Below are 23,763 nucleotides of genomic sequence, written 5' to 3'. Positions count from 1 at the left end.
CTTGACACTGGGTGTGGTAGTGCAAGCCTATCCCAGCACTGGCCAGGTAGAGGCAGGAGGATCAGGACACCAAGGCCATCCTGAGCCATATAAGGAGTCGGAAAAATAAGAGGTTGTATGGGGGGGGGGGGTAATCCAATCATGGAATTGAGGTGACAGTTTGATTTAGAAGGCATAGCTCCAGGTGTCTGTAACCAACCTTCAGATCACTGGGCAAAGTTTAAATGTTGAAAATGTAGTCAAAGGTCTCAGAAATGGGAAAGGTCCTGAGTAGACATTTGGGTGAAAGAAGCCCTCTTAAATTATTTGCCAGGTTTTTTTGGGGAGGGGGAAACTGTAATTACAAAAGCCAGAAATCCATAGCAGCATGACTGAGGAAGCATGTTCCTGAGGAAGCATGTCCATGAGGAAGCATGTTCCTGAGGAAGCATGTCCCTGAGGAAGCATGTCCCTGAGGAAGCATGTCCCTGAGGAAGCATGTCCCTGAGGAAGCATGTCCCTGAGGAAGCATGTCCCTGAGGAAGCATGTTCCTGAGGAAGCATGTCCATGAGGAAGCATGTTCCTGAGGAAGCATGTCCATGAGGAAGCATGTCCCTGAGGAAGCATGTCCATGAGGAAGCATGTCCATGAGGAAGCATGTCCCTGAGGAAGCATGTCCATGAGGAAGCATGTCCCTGAGGAAGCATGTCCCTGAGGAAGCATGTCCATGAGGAAGCATGTCCATGAGGAAGCATGTCCCTGAGGAAGCATGTCCATGAGGAAGCATGTCCCTGAGGAAGCATGTCCATGAGGAAGCATGTCCATGAGGAAGCATGTCCCTGAGGAAGCATGTCCATGAGGAAGCATGTCCCTGAGGAAGCATGTCCATGAGGAAGCATGTCCATGAGGAAGCATGTCCATTAGGAAGCATCTCCCTGAGGAAGCATCTCCCTGAGGAAGCATGTCCCTGAGGAAGCATGTCCACACTAACCATGTTCTGGCCTCAGGCCATGGTACCGCACTTTAAATGGTTCTCCACTTTTATTTGTAGGCCATGTTGGTGCCCCCATGCCTTGCAATTATATCAAGCTTGTAGATGTGGAAGATATGAATTACCAGGCTGCCAAGGGCGAGGGTGAGGTGAGTGAAGGTCTGTCTGTTGCTGGGCAGTAGCGGCTCCTGTGACAGCCGCTGTTAGGATCACAGTTCCGGATAGCACTCCGATATCAAATACAGATGGGGGATATACAGTGATATAGCTGTTAGGCCTGATTCTGTGGGAGAGCTTGGAGTCCAGCAGGTCAATTCAAAGGAACATTTATGCTCAACTCCCTAGGGAGCTCCCTAGGGCTTGGAGGCAGGATACGTTAGTCCTTCCGTATGCTGGACAGTTAGGGATTTGGGACCAAGAACATGACATGAGAGCCCCAGTGAGACTTGGCTCCAGTCTGCTAATGGCCCTGCCTGGGCTGACTGGAAAGCCTAATTGTGCAAGTGATGTCATCTGACCTGAGGCTCGAATTACCCCTACTCCTGAGGTCAGAAGGAAAGGAAGTGGGGGCACTGGAAATGCCTCTCAAGATCCTAAAGGGACTTTGGTAATTCCCAGTAGAGCAGGGAAGGGACTGGAGACTTCCAGATAAACCACGCATAGTTGTCTTGGGAATCACATGTTGTAAACCATCTCTTCCTAGGTGTGTGTGAAAGGGGCAAATGTGTTCAAAGGCTACTTGAAAGACCCAGCAAGAACAGCTGAAGCCCTAGATAAAGATGGTTGGTTACACACGGGGGACATTGGAAAATGGCTGCCAGTAAGTCAGCACCTCTCCTCTGTGCACCTCTCCTCTGGGCGAGTGCTTTTGTCTGCATGCAGGGAGGAACGTGTCCCCCTACCGCACAGCCTGTGACATTTGCACCCTGCCCCTCACCTTTGTGTCCTTGAGGAGACGTCCTTGGCACACACACTTGGTTAAAATGATGTTGACTTTACTGTAGCCCAATGCTTTTGTTCTGCTGCCTGATTGCTGCTTCCTCTCTAGCATCTTAAAAAAGAAAAAAAAAAAAAAACCCTATGGATTTTCACATCAGCAGTGCCTGGATTTGGGTGCTGGCGAGCACACGGTTTAATATGTATTGCGAGACTGACTCTTCCCAAAGTACTAAGGCACCTGCCTTCCCCTAAAAAGTGGGAAAGGCAGAGGAAATTTGGTCTTTGTCTGTGGAGCGCTATGACAAAGTAAGACTATGATGTCCTGGCTGTCAGGGGACACACATCATTTGGTGATCAGGATATGTGTGTCCCCACTTCAGACAGGAGGCTAGATGAGAGATAAGTCTGATGCTAAATGGGGAAGTAGTCATCACATGGGCTCTGGATCTCTCCCCGTATGGCCAAGTGGCCCTAGGCAACTTCAGATACCTCATACTGTGAGCAATGGTGGGGAACCAGTGTGGAGCTCACCCATCGCCCCTCCCTCTCTGATTCACAGAATGGCACCTTGAAGATTATCGACAGGAAAAAGCACATATTTAAACTAGCCCAAGGAGAGTACATAGCTCCAGAAAAGATCGAAAATATCTACCTGCGGAGCGAAGCCGTGGCCCAGGTGTTTGTCCATGGAGAAAGCTTGCAGGTAAGCTTGTCCAGGTTAAAGCTGCTGCTGGGCACTGTGGAGCGCCATGAGTCACGGACTTTTAAGGTGCTGGACAGCTAGGCATGGTGGAATACGCCCACAACCCCAGCACTTGGGAGGGTGAGGGGTCATGAGTTTGAGGCCAGCCTGGCTACTTAGGGATACCTTGTCTCTCAGGAGTTAAAACAAAAAGGTGATTGACAATTTGAGTCAGTGCCATTGACCTTCATGTATGTGATCTAGACTAGCACTGACCCACTCTTGGGTTTTACTGTCTTGGCCTTTCCTATCCTCCAAAGTTGTTTTCTCTTCAGTTTCTGGATTTTAATTTTGACTCTAGTTAACTGATCTGGAATAGTAATGGGATAAAGTACTAGGGGTTTGATAGTATATTTCTAATTTAACTATGAGTGAAAATATTAATGGAATAATGTAGTTTTACATTGCTAAAGATTATTTTACATGTATGAATGTATGTATGTCTGCACATGTGGTACCCGTGGAGGTCAGAGGAAATCACTGGACTCCCTGGTTGTGAGCCCCTGGGTGGGAGTTGAGAACCGAACCTGGGTCCGTTCTCCACCCCCAAGTTTTACATTTTTGTTTTGAGGCAGAATTTCTCTTTGTCATCCTGGCTGTCCAGGAACTCATTCTGTAGACCAGACTCCAACTCCTAGAGATCCTCCTGCCTCAGCCTCCCACACACATGCTGGGATTAAAGGCATGCACATTTTCCATTTTTTTCTACTTTCTTTTACTGAAAATAGATGAAGGAAGGAAGGAAGGAAGGAAGGAAGGAAGGAAGGAAGGAAGGAAGGAAGGAAGGAAGGAAGGACAGGACAGGACGGACAGGTGGGAATAAAACAAAAGCCTGAGTGTGGTGTTGCATGCCTTCATCCGAGACGCTTGAGAGGCAGAAGCAGGCAAATCTCAGTCCCAGCCCAGACTGGTCTGCAGAGTGAGTTCCAGGCCAGCCAGGATGACACGGATTATGGCTTCCCCTCCCCCAGCTCCCCTCCATCCCCCACACCTCTCTTCCCCTATAAATCTGCACCTCTCTGTCTCTTGTTAGAAAACACACAGGCATCCAAAGACTGCTAATAAGGTAAGACCCTCAAACAGGCCACAGGACAGACTAGGACAAAGCAAGCAAACAGAAGGGGAAAGGGTTTCACAAACATGAAACAAGGAACCCCCAAGGATAGCTTGAGTTCGTTCTCTGTTGACCATGTGTGTATTGCTAGCTGTGCAGCCTGTCCTCAAGTGCAGCTTGTGCCCGTGAACAAAACTAAGGTTTCCTTTGTGAGTGGTTATCAGTTGGAGTTAGCTTCAGAGTTAGGGATGGGGCTTGTGCCCCCTTCCCCTCTCAGTGCCCTGGTTTGGAGCAATGCAGACCCTGTGCCTGCTGCCCCAGTCTGAGTGTCCGTCCTGATATGTCTGTAAGACCTTGTTCCCTTGGTGCCCGCCATCCCCTCTGCTGCTTACGGGATTTCCGCCTCCTCTTCTGAGTCCTGAGGGGAGGGATCTGATGGAGACATTCCACTTAGAACTGAGTATTCCGGGGTCTCTCACTCTCTGAACATTGTCTGGCTGTGGGTCTCTGTATTTGTTCCCGTCGGCTGCAGGAGGACACTTCTCTGATGACGGCTGAGCAAAATGCCCGTCTATGACCATAACAGAATGCCACTAAAAGTCATTTTATTGCTAACCTGAGACCAGATAGGCCAGGGATCTAGGGGAAAGTTTCATAGTTTTAAACTTATTCAGCCTAAGCTTATCGATATTCATCCTGTCATTTTTTGAGAAAATTATGTTGTAAGTCAAGCATATTCAATGTTGAAAATCAAAACTCGTATTCTAATTAAATATAAAATTCCCAGAAGTATACCCAGCCTCGCATGGTGGTGCACACTTGTAATCCTGCTTGGGAGGTAGAAATGAGAGGATCAGGAGTGTAAGGCCAGTCTCAGCCATGCAGCTAGTTCAAGGCTAGCCTGGACTACACGAGACCCTGGTCTCAAAACAAACATCAAAAACAGCCAAGTAAAGAGATACTAAAGTAAACAGAAACGAGATTTTTGTTAGATTCTGATTTTCAGTGACTGGTTATGTCTGACCTTCAGGGCTGAAAGCTCATCTGGGCTCAGGCAGCCCTGGGAAGGAAGGGGCGTGGCAGGAGTAGCATTCTGAGAGATAGCCTATGCTGCTGCCAGTTAATCCCACAGGCTGGTGCTGCAGGAAAATAAAACTGTCATGGTCCCTTGTCTGTCTTGTAGGCCTTTCTCATAGCCATTGTAGTACCTGATGTGGAGATCCTACCTTCCTGGGCACAGAAGAGAGGATTTCAAGGGTCCTTTGAAGAACTGTGCAGGAACAAGGTGAGGCTCGCAAGTGTCCCAGCCACCTTCAGCTCTCCACTCAGTACCTGTGGAGATGAGAGAAAATAACCTGATTTTGCTTACATTATTAGGATATCAATAAAGCTATCCTGGAAGACATGGTGAAACTTGGGAAGAATGCTGGTTTGAAGCCATTTGAACAGGTATGGCGTTGCCCAAGTGCATGAATTCAGTATAGAACAGAGTCTGACTTGATCTTTTTAAATATTTATTTATGTATTTGCATGTGTGCATGCATGATAGAAGAAGGCATCAGATCCCATTGTAGATGCTTGTGAGCCACAGTGTGGTTGCTGGGAATTGAACTCAGAACTCAGGAAGAGCAGCTAGTGCTCTTAACCCCTGAGCTATCCCTACAGCTCTGACTTGAAGATTTTTAATGAGTATATTTTGGAGGTTGAAGAGTGGACCTAAAGAAATACTAGGAATAGTTTGATGTAAAAGGATTTTTTTAAAGCTTTATTTGTAAGGTGTGTGTGTGTGTGTGTGTGTGTGTGTGTGTGTGTGTGTGTGTGTGTGTTGGGGTTACTGACAGTTGTGAACTACCCACCTTGTGTTCTGGGAGTTGAGCCTGAGTCTTCTGGAAGAGCAGGAAGTGCTCTTAACTGCTGAGCCGTCTCTCCAGTGCCAGGGTTCTTACTCAACCCACCACTTCTCTTTTCCCTGAGGTGACCACACCATCCTCAATTCTGTCCTAAGGGACCCACATCCACTGCCTGAGAAAGCACCATGAAGTGTGAGGGTTGGCACCTTAGCAGTCTTCATCTCCTTTGAGAACATCCTTTCTGTTTAGTCTTCTTAGGCGATGTCTGTGTGTCTGTCCTTGTGTCCTTTAACTCCCTTGTTTATTCGCAGGTCAAAGGCATTGCTGTGCACCCGGAATTATTTTCTATTGACAATGGCCTCCTGACTCCAACACTGAAGGCAAAAAGGCCAGAGCTGCGGAACTATTTCAGGTCACAGATAGATGAACTGTACTCCACCATCAAGATTTAACATGAGGAAGAATCCTTAGAGGAAATGGCGCACCTCCACAATCCTCCTCGTACCAATGGCCTTTGAGTTGGTAACTCTGCCTGCAGCGAGTGTGGGAAAGGAAATGCCATGCTGGACTTGTGCACAGGGTCTTACCATAGGGATAGCAGAGGGCACGGAACACTGCCTTACAGTCACCTGTGTTGTAGCCCATGATCCTGGGGATACACAGTTTCCAAAACGAGCCTTAAACATTGTAAAGGGGAACCCATAAAAGTGCTAAGTTATTTAAGACTTCAACCAATAAGGTGGGTGTTAAAACTTCTGTCTCCTGTTTTTCTAACCAAGGGGTTAGGACTTACTCTTTCTGATACGTCTGCTGCTGGCTGCACACCCTGCAGCCGTCTGCTGCTCTGAAGAGTACAGTACACTGGAAGAAAGCTACCCCTTTAAGAGCAACTGTCCAGGCTGAAGAAAGTCACAGTGGACCAGAGATTTCTCTTCTTAACCCCTTCCCCTTGTCCCTTTCCCTCACCACCTCACATGCAGTACATTTATGTGACCCTTCTGGTTTGTAAGGGTTCCAAAGGGTCCCTGTTGTGCCTGCTGGTAACCTCGTGTTTCCAGTACACTAAAGAACAGATCCTCCTCAGAACAATGCGGGTACCCAGTCTCAGAAAAGGAAAAAAAAAAAAAGGTGGCTCCTGCGTTGAGCCAGCAACTTGCAGGCTCACACAGATGTCCTCAGACTCCGCTCCATCTCTGCTCCCTGCCCCTCCCATTCTTCCCAGGGGTTATGAGAAACCCTGCCTTAGACTCTGCAGTGAAGATGGTGTTCCGAAGAATGACCTGGATGGGCCATGCTCAACTGTGATTCCTCCCCCGCTGTCCACTCGCTCGCTCGTCGTGGAACCAGCCCGTATCTGCAGCGGCCTCTGTGCTCCAAATGTGGTTTTCCTAGCAAATGCTAATGTGGTGATCAACTTGCTTTGTTTTCTTTCCCCTCCCAGTTAAACTCAGGCACAGCATGTCTTCAGAAGTATCTAGGCAGTTGGTATACGTGGGTACTTATTAAAGTGGACAGTAATAAGTAAATGTCCTTATTATAAAACTACCTGATTTATGTGAAATGCATTTGATAAGCCAAAAATCTGGGGTGTAGAAATCTGGGGGAAAAAAAATCATATCCTGGGATCAACTTCCCAAGGTATATTTTTTAAGTTAATTTGGGAAATGAACAGCATTTCACTTTGCCGCGAGTCTTGGCCACATTTGACCTATTTGAGCTGTTTATACATTTGAAGCCACTGTTGTTGGCTGTGTGACAGTGTGTGTATTCTTGAAGCACAACTGGGTTTGCACTAAAGAATCATCATTGTAATAACACTATTTGGTAGCCTAACTTCATTTTCGTATTCTTAACTGCACAGGAAGTCGATAATTTGTCACAACGGGGTTTTGAATGTTTGCTTTCAGTGTTGGCTATTTCTATGTTTTATAAACCAAAACAGAATTTCCAAAAACAATGAAGGAAACCAAAATAAATATTTCTGCATTTGGAGTGAGTGGAGAATGTCTTTGGAGTGCACTGTGACATTTGGGACAGCCAAAGTGTGCCCCTTGAGGAAGGACAGTCTCCTATGGTCGACTGGGAACCCTTTATCACTCCCCACCCCCACCCCTGCTCTCTCTCCAGTCCAGTCCTTCTAGGACACTTCAAACACTGTCCATCACCTCTCTGCCAGCTCATCTGGTCACACCCCTCCCATGCTTCCAGGAAGAGCGTCATGGTGTAGAATCTATACTATAGACGATAAGAGTCTATTCTCACTCCCTTATCGTGGCGCTGACTTGCTTGAAAAGGCCAGGTCAGGAGACATGAGCTGCTGTGTCCTCAGTGATGTTGGGGTTAATTTCACTGTAGTAATTCTCTTTCTTGTGTACAGCAGCCTTTGTCCTTCCCTTACCCAGCCTGCTCCTTGTTACCAGGCGTTTATTAGCTCCCAATTTCTTTCAAGCCTGCTGTGTTTAATTCCACCACTGTGATTATTACAACACTGACCTCTTCACATTGGTGTTCATAAGGATTGAGGGGGAGATGTTATTTTGCTTTTAGGATGTGGGGGAAGGAGAGAGAGAGAGAGAGAGAGAGAGACAAAGACAGACAGAGAGACAGAGCAAGACTATATGGGTTCTCACTAACCCTAGGCTGGTCTCGAACTCACTCTGTAGCCAAAGGATTCTTCCTGCTTCAGCTTCCTGAATAGCAGGAAGCACAGGCCTTCGACACCTTTCTGTCCTTTCAGATTGATGGTTGGTTAGTTTGTGTCCGTCCTCCCAAGCTCAGGTGTGTATATCCGACACAGCTTGTTCCCCTTTCTGTTGCTGTAACACGGTACCAGAGACGGGGTAGTTTATAAAGAGTTAAGGTTATTTAGCTTACAGTTCTAGAACCTGAAAACAAGCAGCCACCATCTTAACTTATTTATGTAAGCAGTTGTGGATTTAAAGACATCATTCGTGTACCAGCATCTGAGTAGGCACCATCTAGCTGACAGGCACACTCCGCAGAGTCCCAAGGTGGGTACAGGTTATTACGTGGCAAACATAAGTGTCTTAGTTAGGGTTTTACTGCTGTGAAGAGTCACCATGACCAAAGCAACACTTATAAGGACAGCATTTAATTGGAGCTGGCTTACATGTTTACAGGCCCATAGGTTCAGTCCATCATCAAGGCAGGACATGACAGCATCAAGGCAGGCATGGTACAGGAGGAGCTAAGAGGTCTACATCTTCATCTGAAGGCTGCTACTGAAAGGCTGATGTCCAGGCAGCTAGGGTGAGGGTCTTATAGACCACACCCACAGTGACACACCTACAACAGGGCCACACCTTCTAATAGTGCCACTCCTTGGGTTGAGCATATACAAACTATGATGGGCCTATGAGAGATGGACAAGCTTGCTTTTTTCTAAACTTCTCATTCATTTTTTTAAAGATTTGTTTATTTATTTTAGTACACAGTCACTGTCTTTAGACACACCAGAAGAGGGCATTGGACCCCACTGTAGATGGTTGTAAGCCACCATGTGGTTGCTGGGAATTGAACTCAGGACCTCTGGAAGAGCAGTCAGTGCTCTTAACCACTGAGCCATCTCTCCAGCCCTTATTCATTTTTTGTAAATTTCACATCATGAACCCCCAATCTCACTCATCTCCCCATCCCACCATATCGTCCTTGCAACTCCTGGCAAAAGAAAAATAAATTAAATAAATAAATAAATAAATATGTTGACATCTCACCAGGGAATCTGTGGTTGTGAATGTTCGTTGCAGTGAGTCATTGGTCTGGCTTCAGGCCTCTGGCGTCTGCTACACCATCAGTACTGGATCCTCACTGGGACTCCTCTTAGTATCCCATGGTTCCCTGTGTCACGGAGATCCTGCAGCTCTGGCTGTGCAGGACTGGCTCCTTCACACACTCCAGCGGCTCACAGCTGGGGAGATGCTGGCGGAGCCGACTCAAAGCCTGGGTCTGGGTGGAAGCTGAGTTGATCAACCGCCTGCTGTCCTGCACCCGTGCCACCAGGGCCAGCTCATGGGCTTTGCCCAGGTGAGGGGCAAGGCCAGTTCTGCTGGCATAGCTGGCAAGTCTTGGGAAGGGCTCTGCCTGTGCTCACGTCATCAGGACAAGCTCTAAGGTGCAACCTGGGTGAGGTGCAGGGCTACTCTCCTGAGAGCTGCAAGCTAGGCTTGATTTTATTAAATTATTTTATGTAGATGGGTGGTTTTGCCTCCATGCAGCACCACATGCATGCAGTGCCCAAGGAAACCAGAAGGGGGCGTTAAATCCCTGAAACTGACTGTTGTTAGCCACCATATAGGAGCTGGGAATCGAACTCTAGTCCTCTTAAACACTGAGTCATCTCTGCAGCTCCCAAGCTTGGTTTTTTAACAGACCTACCTGTGAAAACTATTTCTTTGATAACCCAGTTAATGCAGATGAATTAACCCATTCGTGACAACAGAGCCGATCACCTCTCCAAATCCATAGGATATTGGGAGTTACATTTCTAATGCATTTGTGGCTTCTAGCCCAGACTTCCTTTGTTTTAAAAATCCCATCTTGCCTTCCCCTTCCTCTCTTCCTCTGACTGGAGCATAAGGTCTTAAGAACACATTACTTTGGGGTTGGGGATTTAGCTCAGAGGTAGAGCGCTTGCCTAGCAAGCACAAGGCCCTGGGTTCGGTCCCCAGCTCTGAAAAAAAGAAAAGAAAAGAAAAAAAAAAAAGAACACATTACTTCTAGTCCCAAACCAGGGACTTAGGAGCTAGTGAATAGTCAATGAGCCTTAAATTCAGAGCAAAGTTGTAGCAGTGACGGTAATAAATAGGTGGTTTGATTTGTCCTGGTGCCGTGCTCATCCGGGTGTCTTAACCAATTTAAGCATCTGGCTCCGAGAGGCTCCATGTACACATCCCTGTGGGGCCCCTGGCTTCCACAAGCAGAACTTCATCTTGCAAAGCACAAACTTTGTGTCTGTTAGAAAATTCCTGTCTGTGAATTTGAATGTGTCTTTTGTAAGTGGCATCAGGGAACATTGTTCCTTTCAAGTCTTAGCATGTTACAAGGTTCATCTGTATTCCCCATGTGTCGCAATTCACCACACATCCCCTACCCTCGGACTTTTTTGCTGTGGATTAAAGGTCTATGCCCCTGTACACAGCTTCTTCCCTTTCAGGCCGAACGGTAGTCCACTGTTTGTAGAATAATTGGCCTGTTTGACTATGGACGCTCACTTGAGATGCTCCTACCCGCCATCTGCTGTGAATAACTAACTGTGTGAGCAATGGTGTACAACTTGCTTTGAGTCCCTGTTTTGTTTTGTTTTTAGATTTATTTATTTTATGTGAGCTCACTGTTGCTGTTTTCAGACACACCAGAAGAGGGCATCTGATTCCATTACAGATGCAGTTGCTGGGAATTGAACTCAGGACCTTTGGAAGAACGGTCAGTGCTCTTAACCACTGAGCCATCTCTCCAGCCCTGAGTCCCTGCTTTTAACACTTCTGTGTATACCCAGAAGTGGATTTGTCAGACATATGATAATTGTGTGCATATATATTTTTTTCGAACTGCAATGTTTTCCGCAGTGACTATACCATTGTACTTTTTGAACAGCAGTGTCCTTTGTTTTTATAACTGACTGGGTGGCTATGGTTTCCATTTTTATTTCCAAGGCAACCACTGAGACCCGGCCCCTCTGCTCCTGCTCCCAGGCCGTTTATACATCTGCAGAGAGGTTGTCTGAAATCCTTTGCCCCTTTTAAAAACTGAGTCCCTGAAGCTCGAGAGAGACAGGGCTGCAGTCAGAAGCTCTTAAGCTCTTACAGAGGACCCACGCTCGGTCCCCAGCACTCCCATGGTAAGCACACAACTGTCTGGAACTCCACGTGGAGGGATCTAACTCTGACTTCCGTCCTCTGTGGGCGTCAGGCACAGGTGGCACTCCTACATTTAATGCAGGCAAACCTTCATATGCGTAGAGTAAAAAAGAGTGACAATTGGTTCTTTGGGGTTTGTGTTACTGCACTGAGGGAGTTCTTCAGTCAGGCTGTCAGCTCCTGAGTACCACTTTCGATTCTTTAAGGCCATCTGCTGAAGACGGGCACTGGCACCGCAGCACTGGCCCTACAACTGAGTGCTCTTTCTTCCCACAAACTACGACTGCATCTCAGAAGCCCACAGGACTCTGTCCCTCGCCTCTCCTGAGAGACAAGTGACTTCAGGGTGTCTCTGCCCAACCATAAGGCACTTCCGTCCTGCCTCCAGGCTCACTGCCTATGAAGCATCCTCGCAACTGCCAGAACAGCTGGGCTTCCAATAGACACTGAGCCTAGGCCGGGAGCCAGGAACCCAAGAATCTTTCACTGCAGGGCTGGCCAGTCTGGCTGTGTGCCACCCCACTGCCCTGGAATCTCGTCAGCCCCTCTTCCAGGCCAGCCAGGACACACCCTCACTTAATATCTAACCCCCAGAAGGCAGTCTGTCTTTAAGGATAGCTAGCGTTTAGTAAATATTTTGGCTTGCCCTACCTTTTGATCCGCATAGACTAATGACTAGAACCTACAGGGTTCTGCCACAAGCCAGACTGACTCCTTTTTAGCACTTGTCCCCAGGTTACAGATTTGACTAAAGCAAACGTGATTAAAACAGTGTTCCACGCTGGACAGAGTTGGCAGTCTGGTCCCCAAAGACTGAAGATAACAAAATAAATTTTGTGCTTCAGCAGTGAGTTTCAGGAGTTGGCATTGGTTTTGCTTTGGTACCGGTGGCCTTGGGTTCTAGAGAGTGGATTTTTCCACATCATACACAAGCTAATGCCACCTGAGTCTTATTCTATTTTTATGACATCAAAAGTTACGCTCGATTGGCCAACCCCAAATCCACTGGGAGCCAGCAGCTTGAAGGAAGCAGCCACTGAATGTGAGGAAAAATATGCATAAAGCTGGGTTCCAGATATGCTGTGACAATGACATGTCTCAGTGAGACTCACCAACCATGTGGATGGCAATAACCACATCTACTGGGAACCCGCTGTGGGCCGAGTCTACACAGGGCTCTTTGTGTCGTGATGTCATCTCCTTAAAGTGCTGTTTGGTGCGTGATAACGTGTAACTGCCTATTTGCGGTTACTCCACGCCAGACTTGCTACATCCTGTTGGGATAGAGCAGTCCTCCCTGGTGACAAGATCCTTGCCACAAGGTGCTCCAGGAGAGGCTGGCAATAGGCAAGAAAGCAAAGGAGTAGTTCACATTGCAATAGACTTTAAGCAAAAACAAAACAAAAACAAAAACAAACGAACAAACAACAACAAAAACCAGTTGTATTGATCTGACCTTTAAAGTATTATCACAGCAGTTTTCAACCTTCCTAACGCTGTGACCCTTTAACACAGTTCCTCACGTGATCACCTCCAACCATAAAATTCTCCTTGTTGCTACTTCATAATTAATTCTGCAGCTGTTAAGAATTGAGGGGCTGGGGATTTAGCTCAGTGGTAGAGCGCTTACCTAGGAAGCACAAGGCCCTGGGTTTGGTCCCCAGCTCCGAAAAAAAGAACCAAAAAAAAAAAAAAAAAAGAATTGAAACGTTGGGGCTGGAGAGAGGGCTCAATGGTTAAGAGCATGGACTGCTCTTCCAGAGGTCCTGAGTTCAATTCCCATCAACCACATGGTGGCTCACAAACATCTGTAGTGGGATCCAACGCCCTCTTTTGGTGTGTCTGAAGACAGCTACAGTGTACACATAAAATAAATAAACCTTAAAAAAAAAAAAGAATTGAAACGTTAATATCTGAACCCCATGGGTCAGGTCGTTGGCTTGGGGGGAGGGTGGGGGTTGGTTCTTGACTCACAGGTTGAGAACCACTGCCCTGGTGGGTGGTAACTTTGGGCTTTGGTTTGAAGTCATCTCACTTGAGGCTATTAAACAATTGAGGGTACAGATGAGCCGTAGCCAGATGTGGAACTGGTGATCACAGTTGGTGCAAGGAGTTAGAGCCATGAGTAATCCCAGAGAACCTGGGGGTGATGGGTAGACAGAAAATAGAGAAAGGTCTCCAACTGATCTCAAAGGGGACTAAGGGAGGAACAGGAATGGAGAGGATCACCTATGAGGGAGGAAGGTAGAAGATGGATGTGTCCTGGAAGCCAAGAAAGAAAACCCTTCAGGGAGGTGAAAGATTAGCTCTTCCTACACCGTCGAAAGGCAGAACAAGGTAGGGCTACAGGAAAGAGGCAGGGTGGGGTGGCATTGAGGTGCAGTCTCAGGGCAGGAGGAGTAGATGTCTGGTTCTGTTTGTTTTGTTTCTGTGAAGGACATCAGATAAAATGAGGGTGAACAGAGCTATGCAGGTGAAAGAGAGGTCTGATTTCACATACAAGTGGTAGCTGGCCTTCAGGCGGGAGCTGCTACATCAATGGTTCTCAGCCCCTGGGTCTTGACCTCTTTGGGGGTTGAATGACCCTCTGACAGGGGTCACAGGTCAGATATCCTGCATATCAGATATTTACATTACGATTCATCACAACTATCCAAATTACAGTTATAAAGGAGCAACAAAATACATTTATGGTTGGGAGGGGGGGCGTCACCACAACAGGAGGAACTGAGTTAAAGGGTCGCAGCATGAGGGAGGGTGAAAACCATTGTACTAGAAGATGGTGGCATGAGTGGAAGTGACTCAAGAAAGAGAAGAAAGGGATGCTTTTAGTATGGAGGAAAGTTAGCTGCCTGGGCAGAAGAATGGACCAGAGGAAATGACTAAGAGTAGTTATTACTCATCAGCCATCGGTGAGGTAACATGTGCTACACAGTGCAGCTTCATGGTGGTTGGGTAACAAGATTTATTTCTTTATCAGTTAAGGATAAATTCCAATTCCTCATAAGAATGTAAGGCTGGGAGAGATTGGCTCGTGAGTCCAGGGTAGAGATACCCAGCAAGAGGGCCTCTCTAGGCCCATATCACCTGCCTGCTGTCCCTCTCTAGGTATGAGTCCAGGAGCCTTGAACATCTGGGTCCCAGTCACAGTTCTTTGGGAACCATGAACTCACGCCAGTACACGTGTTTTCAGTTTTATTAGGGACAACTGTCACCTGAAGGAACATGAACGCCATGGATGCTGGTTCCTTTCACAGTGGAATGAGTTATTAGCCTGTCCCCTGGCTGAGCAGAGGGTGAAGGGAAGACAGTCCCTTAGCCTTTGGGCTGGTGACGGCTACAGGTCTAAACTGCCCAGACCTGGGGCATCTCTCCTGTCCTTCAGTCAGCAGCCCCCTCCTCACCTGCGATGGGAAGAGCCCACAGCTGTGAGTCTGCCTGCAGGGGAGTAGTCTGTAGGTCTCAGCTCAGAATCAGTTCTTCCAGTGTGGGCTCCCAGTTGTCATGGGCTAGAAACCTGGGCTTCAGGTTAGCCTGGACTATGCAGAATGTGAGACCCTGGAGTCGTCTTTCCCCACTCACCGGCTTGGCTACCGGCATGGCTATCAGTTCGCCACTATTTCCCAGACTAGTGCTGAGCTATGCACTGGTTCCATTACACTTCTTAGCCCCGGTACATGGGACATTGGCCTGCCGCATTAATTATGCATGTATTTGGTCTAAAAAGCAATCTACATTTTGTTTCTTTTGGATTCTTAACCCTTTTACACCTCTACTTGTTCAGAAGAAGTGTGTGTTTTTGTGTATGTGTGCATGTGCGTGTGTGTATGTGTATGTGTATATGTGTGTATGTATGTATGCATGTGCATGTGTGTATGAGTGTGTGTATATGTGTGAATGTTTGTGTTTCTGTGTGTGTATATGTGTGTGCGTGTGTATATGTGTATGTGTATATGTGTGTATGTATGTATGCATGTGCATGTGTGTATGAGTGTGTGTGTACATGTGTGTATGTGTATACATGTATAAGTGTATATGTGTGTATGTGTGTATGTGTGTATAAGTGTGTGCATGTGTATATGTGTATGTGTGTATATGTGTATGTGTGTATTTGTATATATGTTTGTATGTGTGTCTGTGTGTGTATTTGTGTATATGTTTGTATGTATGTGTGTCTGTGGTATATGTGTGTCTGTGTGTGTCTGTGTGTCTGTGTGTATGTATGTGTGTGTGTGTGTGTGTGTGTGTGTGTGTACATGTGTGTCACTTGTATGCCCATGCATGTGGAGGCCAGAGGTCAAACTCAGGGTCTCTCACTGGGCCTTGGGGTTCTCTGGGTAGATTAGAATGGCTGGCCAGCAGGTCAGGGAGATGTACCAGCCCAGATCTGTCGGATTACAAACTGAGGTTGTAAGCACCCCCTTACAGCGCTCACCGCGTGCTTCTGATGTGGGTGCCGGCAACTGAACTCATGCTTGTGTGGAGATCATTGTACCAGCTCAGCCGGCTCCCTCCCGGCCCCTCTGAGAAGCCCTGGCAGAGGGATTTTGTTTCTGTATCATGTTCTTGAGTTGTGAAATGTTCTGGTTTTGGCTGAAAGTAGAGCCCCTCCCCCAAGTATATTTTGCGTGGGAGGTCTTAGCAGCTCTTTTGTGTTGGTATTTTTAACAGGAGAAGGGAAATACTTCTGAATGCCAAATTTTACAGATCAGGAACATCCTCTCTCAATACCACCAGGCTGCTGGGGTTCCAGATGACTCTGGCAGGCTTCCTGCCTTCCATGTTGGCTATGCAAGGTGGAGAGGAGGAGGGTGTGTGTGACGGGAGTAGCCCTGGCAGCCGTGTCCTGCCACAGGGCTGGGTGGGCACGCTGTACACATGACAGATGTGAAGCGTAGATAGAAACCAGTTTGCTCACGTTCTGCTTCAGGCAACGTGTGCCAACCAGAAGGGCTTTCGCTTCTGATTCACTTGTGTTTTCATGGACTAATACTGTGCTCTGCCAGCTCTTTGGCCCTAGGAACTCTCCCTAATAAAGAAGCCATGCCATTTTGTCAAAAATTTAGGCCCAGCCCAGGGCAAGCCCACCTACCAGGTGGTATTGATACATTCTATCACATCTATTAAATCTGGCTGCTTTTCTCTGTCTGTCATTGCCCACCTTGTCCCCATTGTGGGTCTTCGCTGACCCACTCTGTAGCAAGAATGGTTAGTTTTCTGTGGCTTCCCTGTTTAATCTTTCAGAGGCCTATCACTCTCCACTCTGAACTACGTCCTCAGATGAGGGCATCTCAGATTGTACAGTAGATCGTACCATTCGATGACCTTGAAATGAAGACCCTGGTGCATGAAGTCCGGAAGCATAAGTCATTCTTCACGGGTGAAATAAGTCAATCCAAGCAAAATTAGAGTACATAAAGGCAGGTCTTCTCTTGCTCTCAGATAGGTTCCCCGGTCCCAAGGAACAAGGACACCATGGGGAAGGAGGCAGAGCGGAGGTGGGGGAGGAGGAGGAGGAGGAGGAAGAGGAGGAAGAGGAAGAGGAGGAAGAAGAGGAGGAGGAGGAAGAGGAGGAGGAGGAGGAAGAAGAAGAGGAGGAGGAAGAGGAGGGAAGGAGTGCTCACAGAGAGAGAAGAGAGGAGAGAGACCCAAATGTCTGCATTTTATAGGAAAGAGCTTCTCAGGGAGGGAAACCCAGCCCCTTGGCTGGTAAGTTCAGGGTAGAGGGATGCTGGGAGAACCTGGAGGTCAGGTTTATACTGGTAATTAAAATATGTGCCTCTGCCATTTGTCTCAGGTCAGGAGCTGGGCTGACAGTTCTGCGCTTCTGGGGAGTTTGGGTGATACTGTTACTAGTCGCTGTCCTGTCTTGTAGAAGTAAAGAAATCAAGGACACTTGTCTCCAGCCTCATCTTTTGCCATCTAGTCAGCTCTGCTCTGGCAGTGCTGAACTTACTTCAGTTCCCAAAATGCATTACACTGTTGTTTCCAGCTCAGCCTTTGCTGTATCCTTGGTCTAGCAGACACCTATTTCATTGGTTACATAGGACTGTATTAAGTCGCAAGCCCCGTACTAGGGCCGATTTAACATATCAAAGCAGACCTGGCCTCCAAGTTCTCCCAGCATCCCTCAGTCCCTACTAGTTATGGGTATGGTTAACACACTTCCTTCACTCCTTACCCTGAATTTCCAGCCCAGAGCTGGGCTTCCATTTCCCGGAAACTCTTCCCTATATAATCCAGACATTTTAGGGGCCTGCCCTTTTTGTACCTTTGCCTCTTGGCTGCTATACCTGATTTCTCCCTCTCTCCTTTCCCCTCCCCTTCCCTTCTCCCAACACGGCCTGGCCCATCAGTCTGATCACATTTACTGTGAGCTGTCTTGGGATGCTCTCCCTTTTATCTACAATAAACTTTCTCCTCCACCATACCCAGGAGCAGTCAAGTCCTTTCCTATTTGTCTGCTGGTTTCTTTAGCATTCAGAGAGTGGGTGTCACTTCCTCCAGGAGAGCTGGAGTTTTGAAAGCCCAGAGGCAGGACTGCTTGTGTCATGCTAGCAGAGAGAGTAGGAAGGGCACTGTGGTCTTCTTTTATACTAAGTCACAAGGTTAAAGGGTTGTGAGGTGCAGGCCATGAGGGGCCTAACACAGCAGGGGGGAGAAGCCACATCCTCCCACTGAAAAACAGAGGCTGTCATGTGTCAACCAGGAAGCCATTTGCTGGATGCTTTGCTGATGGTACCTTGGGTCATTCCGGCTATTCACAATGGGTTGAACGGAGTAGGGTTGTATGTTTTATTTGTTTATGTTTGAGACAGGGTCTTACCCCGTGTACCTCTAGATGATCTGGAACTCACTGATAGAACAGGCTAGCCTGTACCTCACTGAGATCTACCTGCCTCTGCCTTCCCAGTGTTGGCAGCACAGAGGAGCACCAGGCAGGTCTGACTGCAGTTACTGAGGGACATTGCCAGGATCTATTTGATCAGGGCCAGCTTCGAGACTCTGCACGGTCTCAGGCTAATCAAAAGTCATGTCACAATGAGGCTATTGAAAATGTTAAATATTTAGTTTCCTACTAAGTGGAAGTGCCACAGATTGAGCCCAGGGCCTTGCACATGCCAGGCAAGTGCTTTCTTGGTGAGGTGCATCTCCCGGCTGGCCCAGAAGGTCCTCGCCTTAGTTAGCAGTGGAGACCCCTCCACTGGAGAGATTTTTGTTTCATTCTTATTTTATTTGCTTTTCTCACCTTATGTCCCAGCAAAGTCTTGGCCTTCCCTTTCCCTCTTTTGTCTTTTGTACTTCCTTCTTTTATATCAGTTTGGATTATAATACAATGGTCTGAAACCAGAGAGTAGCCTACTCTGAGGGTAGAGAAACTGTGGATTTGAGTGGAGTTTCTCGCACCAGGGTTCCTTCTGCAGTCCCTTCCAACTCTCCAGGGTGCTGGGAATGGAATCTGAAACACGTGAGATTGCAAACTGCTTGTCTGATTAATTTAGCCATGTGGGCTGGCACGGTGCCAGTTAGATCTGGAAAAACCAGGCCCATATTAGTACACAGCAAGTGAGGTTAATGCTTGGGGGAGAGGGGCGGCTCTTGGAAGCATGTTACACATGAATGCATCTAGGATCCCCCTCCCCTGGCTGTTGGGAGTAATAGAAGCATCTTTCTGCCCTCTAATTTTAATACACTGAATGTTACCTCTTCCTTGCCTCTTAAAGGGAACATCCATGGGCAAGTAAGTGCCCCTCCCTCCCTGGCTCTCCTGAGGACTGCAATTTGTTTTGCAATGTCATGGTCAGCAGTTGGTCTGTTTGAAACAGATAACGGCCTTTAGTTGTGAGACCAGGGAATTTGGTGTCTTCTCTTCCTTTCCATGGTATAAAACCAGACTCTGCACCTTGGCATGGTCCAGGGCAGAGGCTCAGGACCTCAAAGTCATCTCCAGCTATGGCAGTGAGGTCAAGGCCAGCATGGGTTATATTACACCTATAAATAAAGTATTTTTATGTATGTGTGTGTGTGTGTGTGATGAAAGAAAGAAAGGAGATCAGACTTATATAGGAATAGTAACAAGAATAACAGAATTCATAGAAGGGGAGAAAGGGTTAACATCAGTCCTTAATCTTAACTGAAATGATGGTGGAAACAGCTCAGGCCTCCAGTTACAGTTGGAAGTCTCCAGTTCCTTTCTTTCTCTGCCCTCTAGTGGACACTGCTGAGCGGAAACTGCGACAACTGTTTTCACCCTAAGTGTCCTGCCTAGTGTCCCCATGTTCTTATCATCCTCATAGTAACCCCCATTTAGACACTGGCTACAAATTCAGGATATGGACCAATGTATAGATCAAACTACCCAGAAGACGAGTTTTCATGGGGAAGTAACCCCTACCCCACTCAGTTTATCCCAAGCATTCAAGGGGCTTTATGGTGTCTGTTGTTTCGCTTTTCATTGTTTTTAGGTTTTCCTTTCTTCTTATTGGTAGGATCTTAATACATATCTCCTCCGGTGACCTGGAACTTACTATGTGGATCAGGTTGGCCTTGAACTCACAGAGATCCGTCTGCCTCTGCCTCCTGAGTGCTGGGATTAAAGGTGTGCCTCACCTGGCCTGACTGACTTTGTTTTGTGAGATGGCCTTGCTATGTGGCTCAGGCCAGCATAAGGCTTGAGAGTGTCAGTCTCTCAAGTGTTAGCATTAACAAGCACACACTAGGAGACTCGACTTACTCTCCTTTGTATTATAATAGCAATAGCTTTTCCTTCAGTTTTCTAACCATGGATGTATATGATTTAAACACCCACTGCCTATCCTACAGTAATCTGTTCTCGGATGTCATTAAAGCCTGCCCCTATTGTTCCAGGTCACCCTGGACTGAGAGGCAACAATACTGTCTCCACTCTGCGTCCTCCACCCCCTTTCCACTCCTATCCCACTGCACCCACTGAATATGAACTTCCATTGCCCATGAGCTCCTATGCATCCAGGCTGGTGAATTCAGCCAACATTTACAGAGGCAGACAGTGGTGGGAAAGGCACAACCCAACACAGCTGCCATCTTGAGCTAGAAACCACTGCCTTGACCTCCCTACAATACAGCCGCCATTCCCTTCATGGGATAGTTCTCATGGTTGAGTCCTTTCTCGTGGTTGGACCCTCCTTGACTGTAGCCCCTTCCCCCATCTCCTGACCCTTCGATTAACCGGCCATCTTATAGCATCTACATTTCTGCTAATGCCTTAGGACAGGTGAGCTCTTCTGTACTCTTCCTACCCTAAGCTGGGCTGTCCCCTGCCTTTACCTCTTGGGAAGGTCAGGAAGGCACTCTGGTTTCCACCATCAACACAAACAGCCAAGTTTCCAGGTTGAATCGCTACGCCTGCTCTCCCATACAATCGGCTAGAGCTAACCAGGAGGAGTCTGTTATACAGTGGCTTGCTTTAATGACCACCCTAGACATCACCTAAGAGCTCCTGCCCTCTGACCTCCTCTCCTTCAACCCAAGATGCACTGCACTCTGTGGGTGTTGAAGAAAATTAGCATCACAGAGTGGAGAAAAGCTGAGGCTAGGTGTTCAGACACATAGATGGGAATTTTAGTCTTAGTGACCAGCTTGAATTGTCTGTCTTAGCTATGGAAGCAGTGGGTTTGAATTGTCTATCTCAAAGCATCTATTTCCCCACTTCATACCTAGCACCCGGTTCCTGTAGGGATCTATGTGATTCCAGGAGGTTAAGGAGTAGATTGTCTATTCCCAGCCACAAGTATTGGCTTTGACTAACATGGTTGTTAATGTTTACATATCTATGCCCATAAATGCTGTTTGTTTATGGCTAACATGCCAATTAATATTCTGACTTGGCCTGGTGATCCCAGCTAGTCAGGAGACAGAGGCAGAAGGATCACAAAGCAGCCTGAGCAACTTAAGTGAGAATATGAAATGCTTCAAATTAAAAGGAAAAAAGGGGGCCTGGGAGGTAACACCACTGTAGAGTGTTTGCCTAGCATGCAGTCAGGCCCTGTGAAAAAACTTGAGCAGCACAGATAGGCACATGTATGTCAGGCCTTTTCCTGAGAATTCTGGGCTTTCACACTGAAAGAATGAATGGTGGGATTCAAAACTGAGATTCAGCATAGCTGCCAGTTACAGACCTGGTCCAGACCCCTGGGTCAAGCAAAGGCAGGCAGAAACATTAACTATTGGCAGGGCTATTCCTTAGTGTTGGCAGATGTAAAATGGGGTTATAGTGCCCACCACAGAGGGTTATTTAGAGCGGTCAATGAACTGATAGGAATTAAACTTAGAACAATGCCTGGGTCATCCAGGTGGAGGTGCTGGTGGTGGTGGTATAGAACCCAGCCTGAGGTTAAGGTTGACAAGAAGTCAAGAAAACGTCCTCAGAGCTCCGGTGACCTCTCACATCTTGGGATCAAACCGAGAAAGCAGTGTGACATACATCCTACCCTTGGATTTTTGGTGACACAAACTCAGAACTTCAATGATTTAAACCTGTTTGGATGAGTGTTGCTTGTTTCCCCTGAGGGAGGAATCCCTTCCTGTTCTAGTAACTGAGTGGTTTCTTTCTGCTATAAGTACAAAGCATAAAAAGTTCATTATCCACATCCCCCTTCCCAGAAAATGGAGTTGCCTCCGCTCTCCAAAGCATGCCAGTTTTCCCTGCTTCCAGGAAGCCCATTTCTACCCATCCGTGAGGAACTTCCTTCAATACCCTCAAGGTGATTTATCCTTCTATGGCAGTCACCCAAATGATTTCTGGGTAATTGTGGACACACAGTTCACTGACAAGGAAATAGGAATAACCTTGAGGGGAAATGTAAATCATAAACACAAGCTTTTCATCTCAGTAGACAGGTGAGTAAAACTCTTTAAAATGCATCAAGTATGCAGAGTTGAGGGAGAGGTGAGTTGAAACAGTCTACAGTTCACAAAACCAGGACCACATCTTACATAGTGGTATCTCTACCGACTGTCCCTAGACACTCACAGACACGTGCCCTGGAAGGTGTGCACAAGAGTGTGTAGATGTGCTCTTGGGAATAGTAAACGGAAGCAACTGATGTGTCCATAGCACCGTAGTACAAACGTGATACAAATAGTTACTTAATGAACTGTAGCTGCATGCAGAAGTAACACTTTAAAATTATGGCTTTGGTGAGGGTACTTGCAGAAAACCTGCTAAAAGTTATTTATAGAGATAGAAATATACAATGATTATACACAGGAGCGTATCAAAACGGAAAAGCATAAAAATGCTAAAAACAAATAAAAAAATCTAGTTAAGGTTGGGAGGACCGTTCATGGGAGAGCCTGGGAACTATAGTTTATGTTCTAATTCAGTAATGTGTTTTTTATTTTTACAGTGTTAAATAACCTTTGCTTGGGACAGCTTGTTTGTATAGCCCTGGCTATCCTGGAAGTCACTCTGTAGACCAGGCCACCTGCTTCTGCCTCTGCAGGGACTAAAGGCATGCATCACCAGACTAGATTGCATGCATATTTTTATTGTGATAAGATGTTTAGCATAAAATTTCCATATTTCATTCTAAGCATTTTTAAGTGTTTAAACACATCCACCTTTGTGCACAACCACCCATCTCTCCCATCACCCCATCTCTAGCATTTACCACCACTGTGCTTTAGGTTAACCAAGAAATCATTGCTGGGGCTGGAGACATGACTCAGTCATTTGGAGCCTCTTGCCAAAGACCCTGAGTTCCATTCCTAAGCTGACAACCATCTGTAACTCCAGTTTCCGGGTATCTGATGCGGTCTTCTGACCTCCACAGGGACCAAGTATGCACACAACGTGTATATATGAATGTATATAATATATAAATGTATAACATTTTTGCAAATATATGCAAAACATTCATACACATAAATCTTAAAAAAGAATCATTGCCAAGTCCAACGTTTTGACTCAGTTTTCTTCTGTTTCCCCGTTTTACCTCTTAAATCTTCGACCCCTTTAAATCAAATTTTCACTCTTTTTTTTGTATCACAAGAAATTTTTAAAAACAAAATCATGAGTATGGATCCAGAAGGGACCTTCCCGCTTTACAAAGAACCTGGAATGGAGGACAAATAGCGTGTCACATTCAACCGCTGCTACAGGGAGCTAAAATCAGCTTCTCCATTTAGCAATGGGAAGGTTTTGACAGTTAGCCAGCAGCTAACAAGCCACCCGGAAGCCCAGGAGTTCCGATAGGCGGGCGGCTGGCTCGGGTCCACCCATAACCACTCCGGCTCGGGGTCATTCCCCGCGCTAGAGGCCGGAGAGTTCTAAATTCCGGAACGGTGACCA

General features: G+C 46.9%; 1 protein-coding gene across 13 annotated transcripts in view; it reads left to right on the top strand.

Moving 5' to 3' along the window:
• Acsl1 (acyl-CoA synthetase long-chain family member 1) overlaps window positions 1–7,556 on the top strand; it is a 66,241-nt gene extending 58,685 nt beyond the window's left edge. For 12 of the 13 annotated variants that reach the window (XM_039094200.2, XM_006253123.3, XM_063275058.1 and 9 more), the window contains 6 exons: window positions 1,032–1,120; window positions 1,675–1,791; window positions 2,470–2,613; window positions 4,890–4,991; window positions 5,084–5,155; window positions 5,868–7,548. In XM_039094200.2, coding sequence (XP_038950128.1) covers window positions 1,032–1,120; window positions 1,675–1,791; window positions 2,470–2,613; window positions 4,890–4,991; window positions 5,084–5,155; window positions 5,868–6,008 — 665 coding nt within the window. In that variant the 3' untranslated portion in view covers window positions 6,009–7,548. Of the gene's footprint in view, window positions 1–1,031; window positions 1,121–1,674; window positions 1,792–2,469; window positions 2,614–4,889; window positions 4,992–5,083; window positions 5,156–5,867 lie in introns of all 13 variants that reach the window. The other variant, NM_012820.2, reaches the window with a different exon arrangement.
• The last annotated feature ends 16,207 nt before the right edge of the window (window positions 7,557–23,763 follow it).

This window comes from Rattus norvegicus, chromosome 16 (genome assembly GCF_036323735.1).
Source record: "Rattus norvegicus strain BN/NHsdMcwi chromosome 16, GRCr8, whole genome shotgun sequence".
Lineage (NCBI taxonomy): Eukaryota > Metazoa > Chordata > Mammalia > Rodentia > Muridae > Rattus > Rattus norvegicus.
This window is presented reverse-complemented; position numbering and strand designations above follow the sequence as displayed.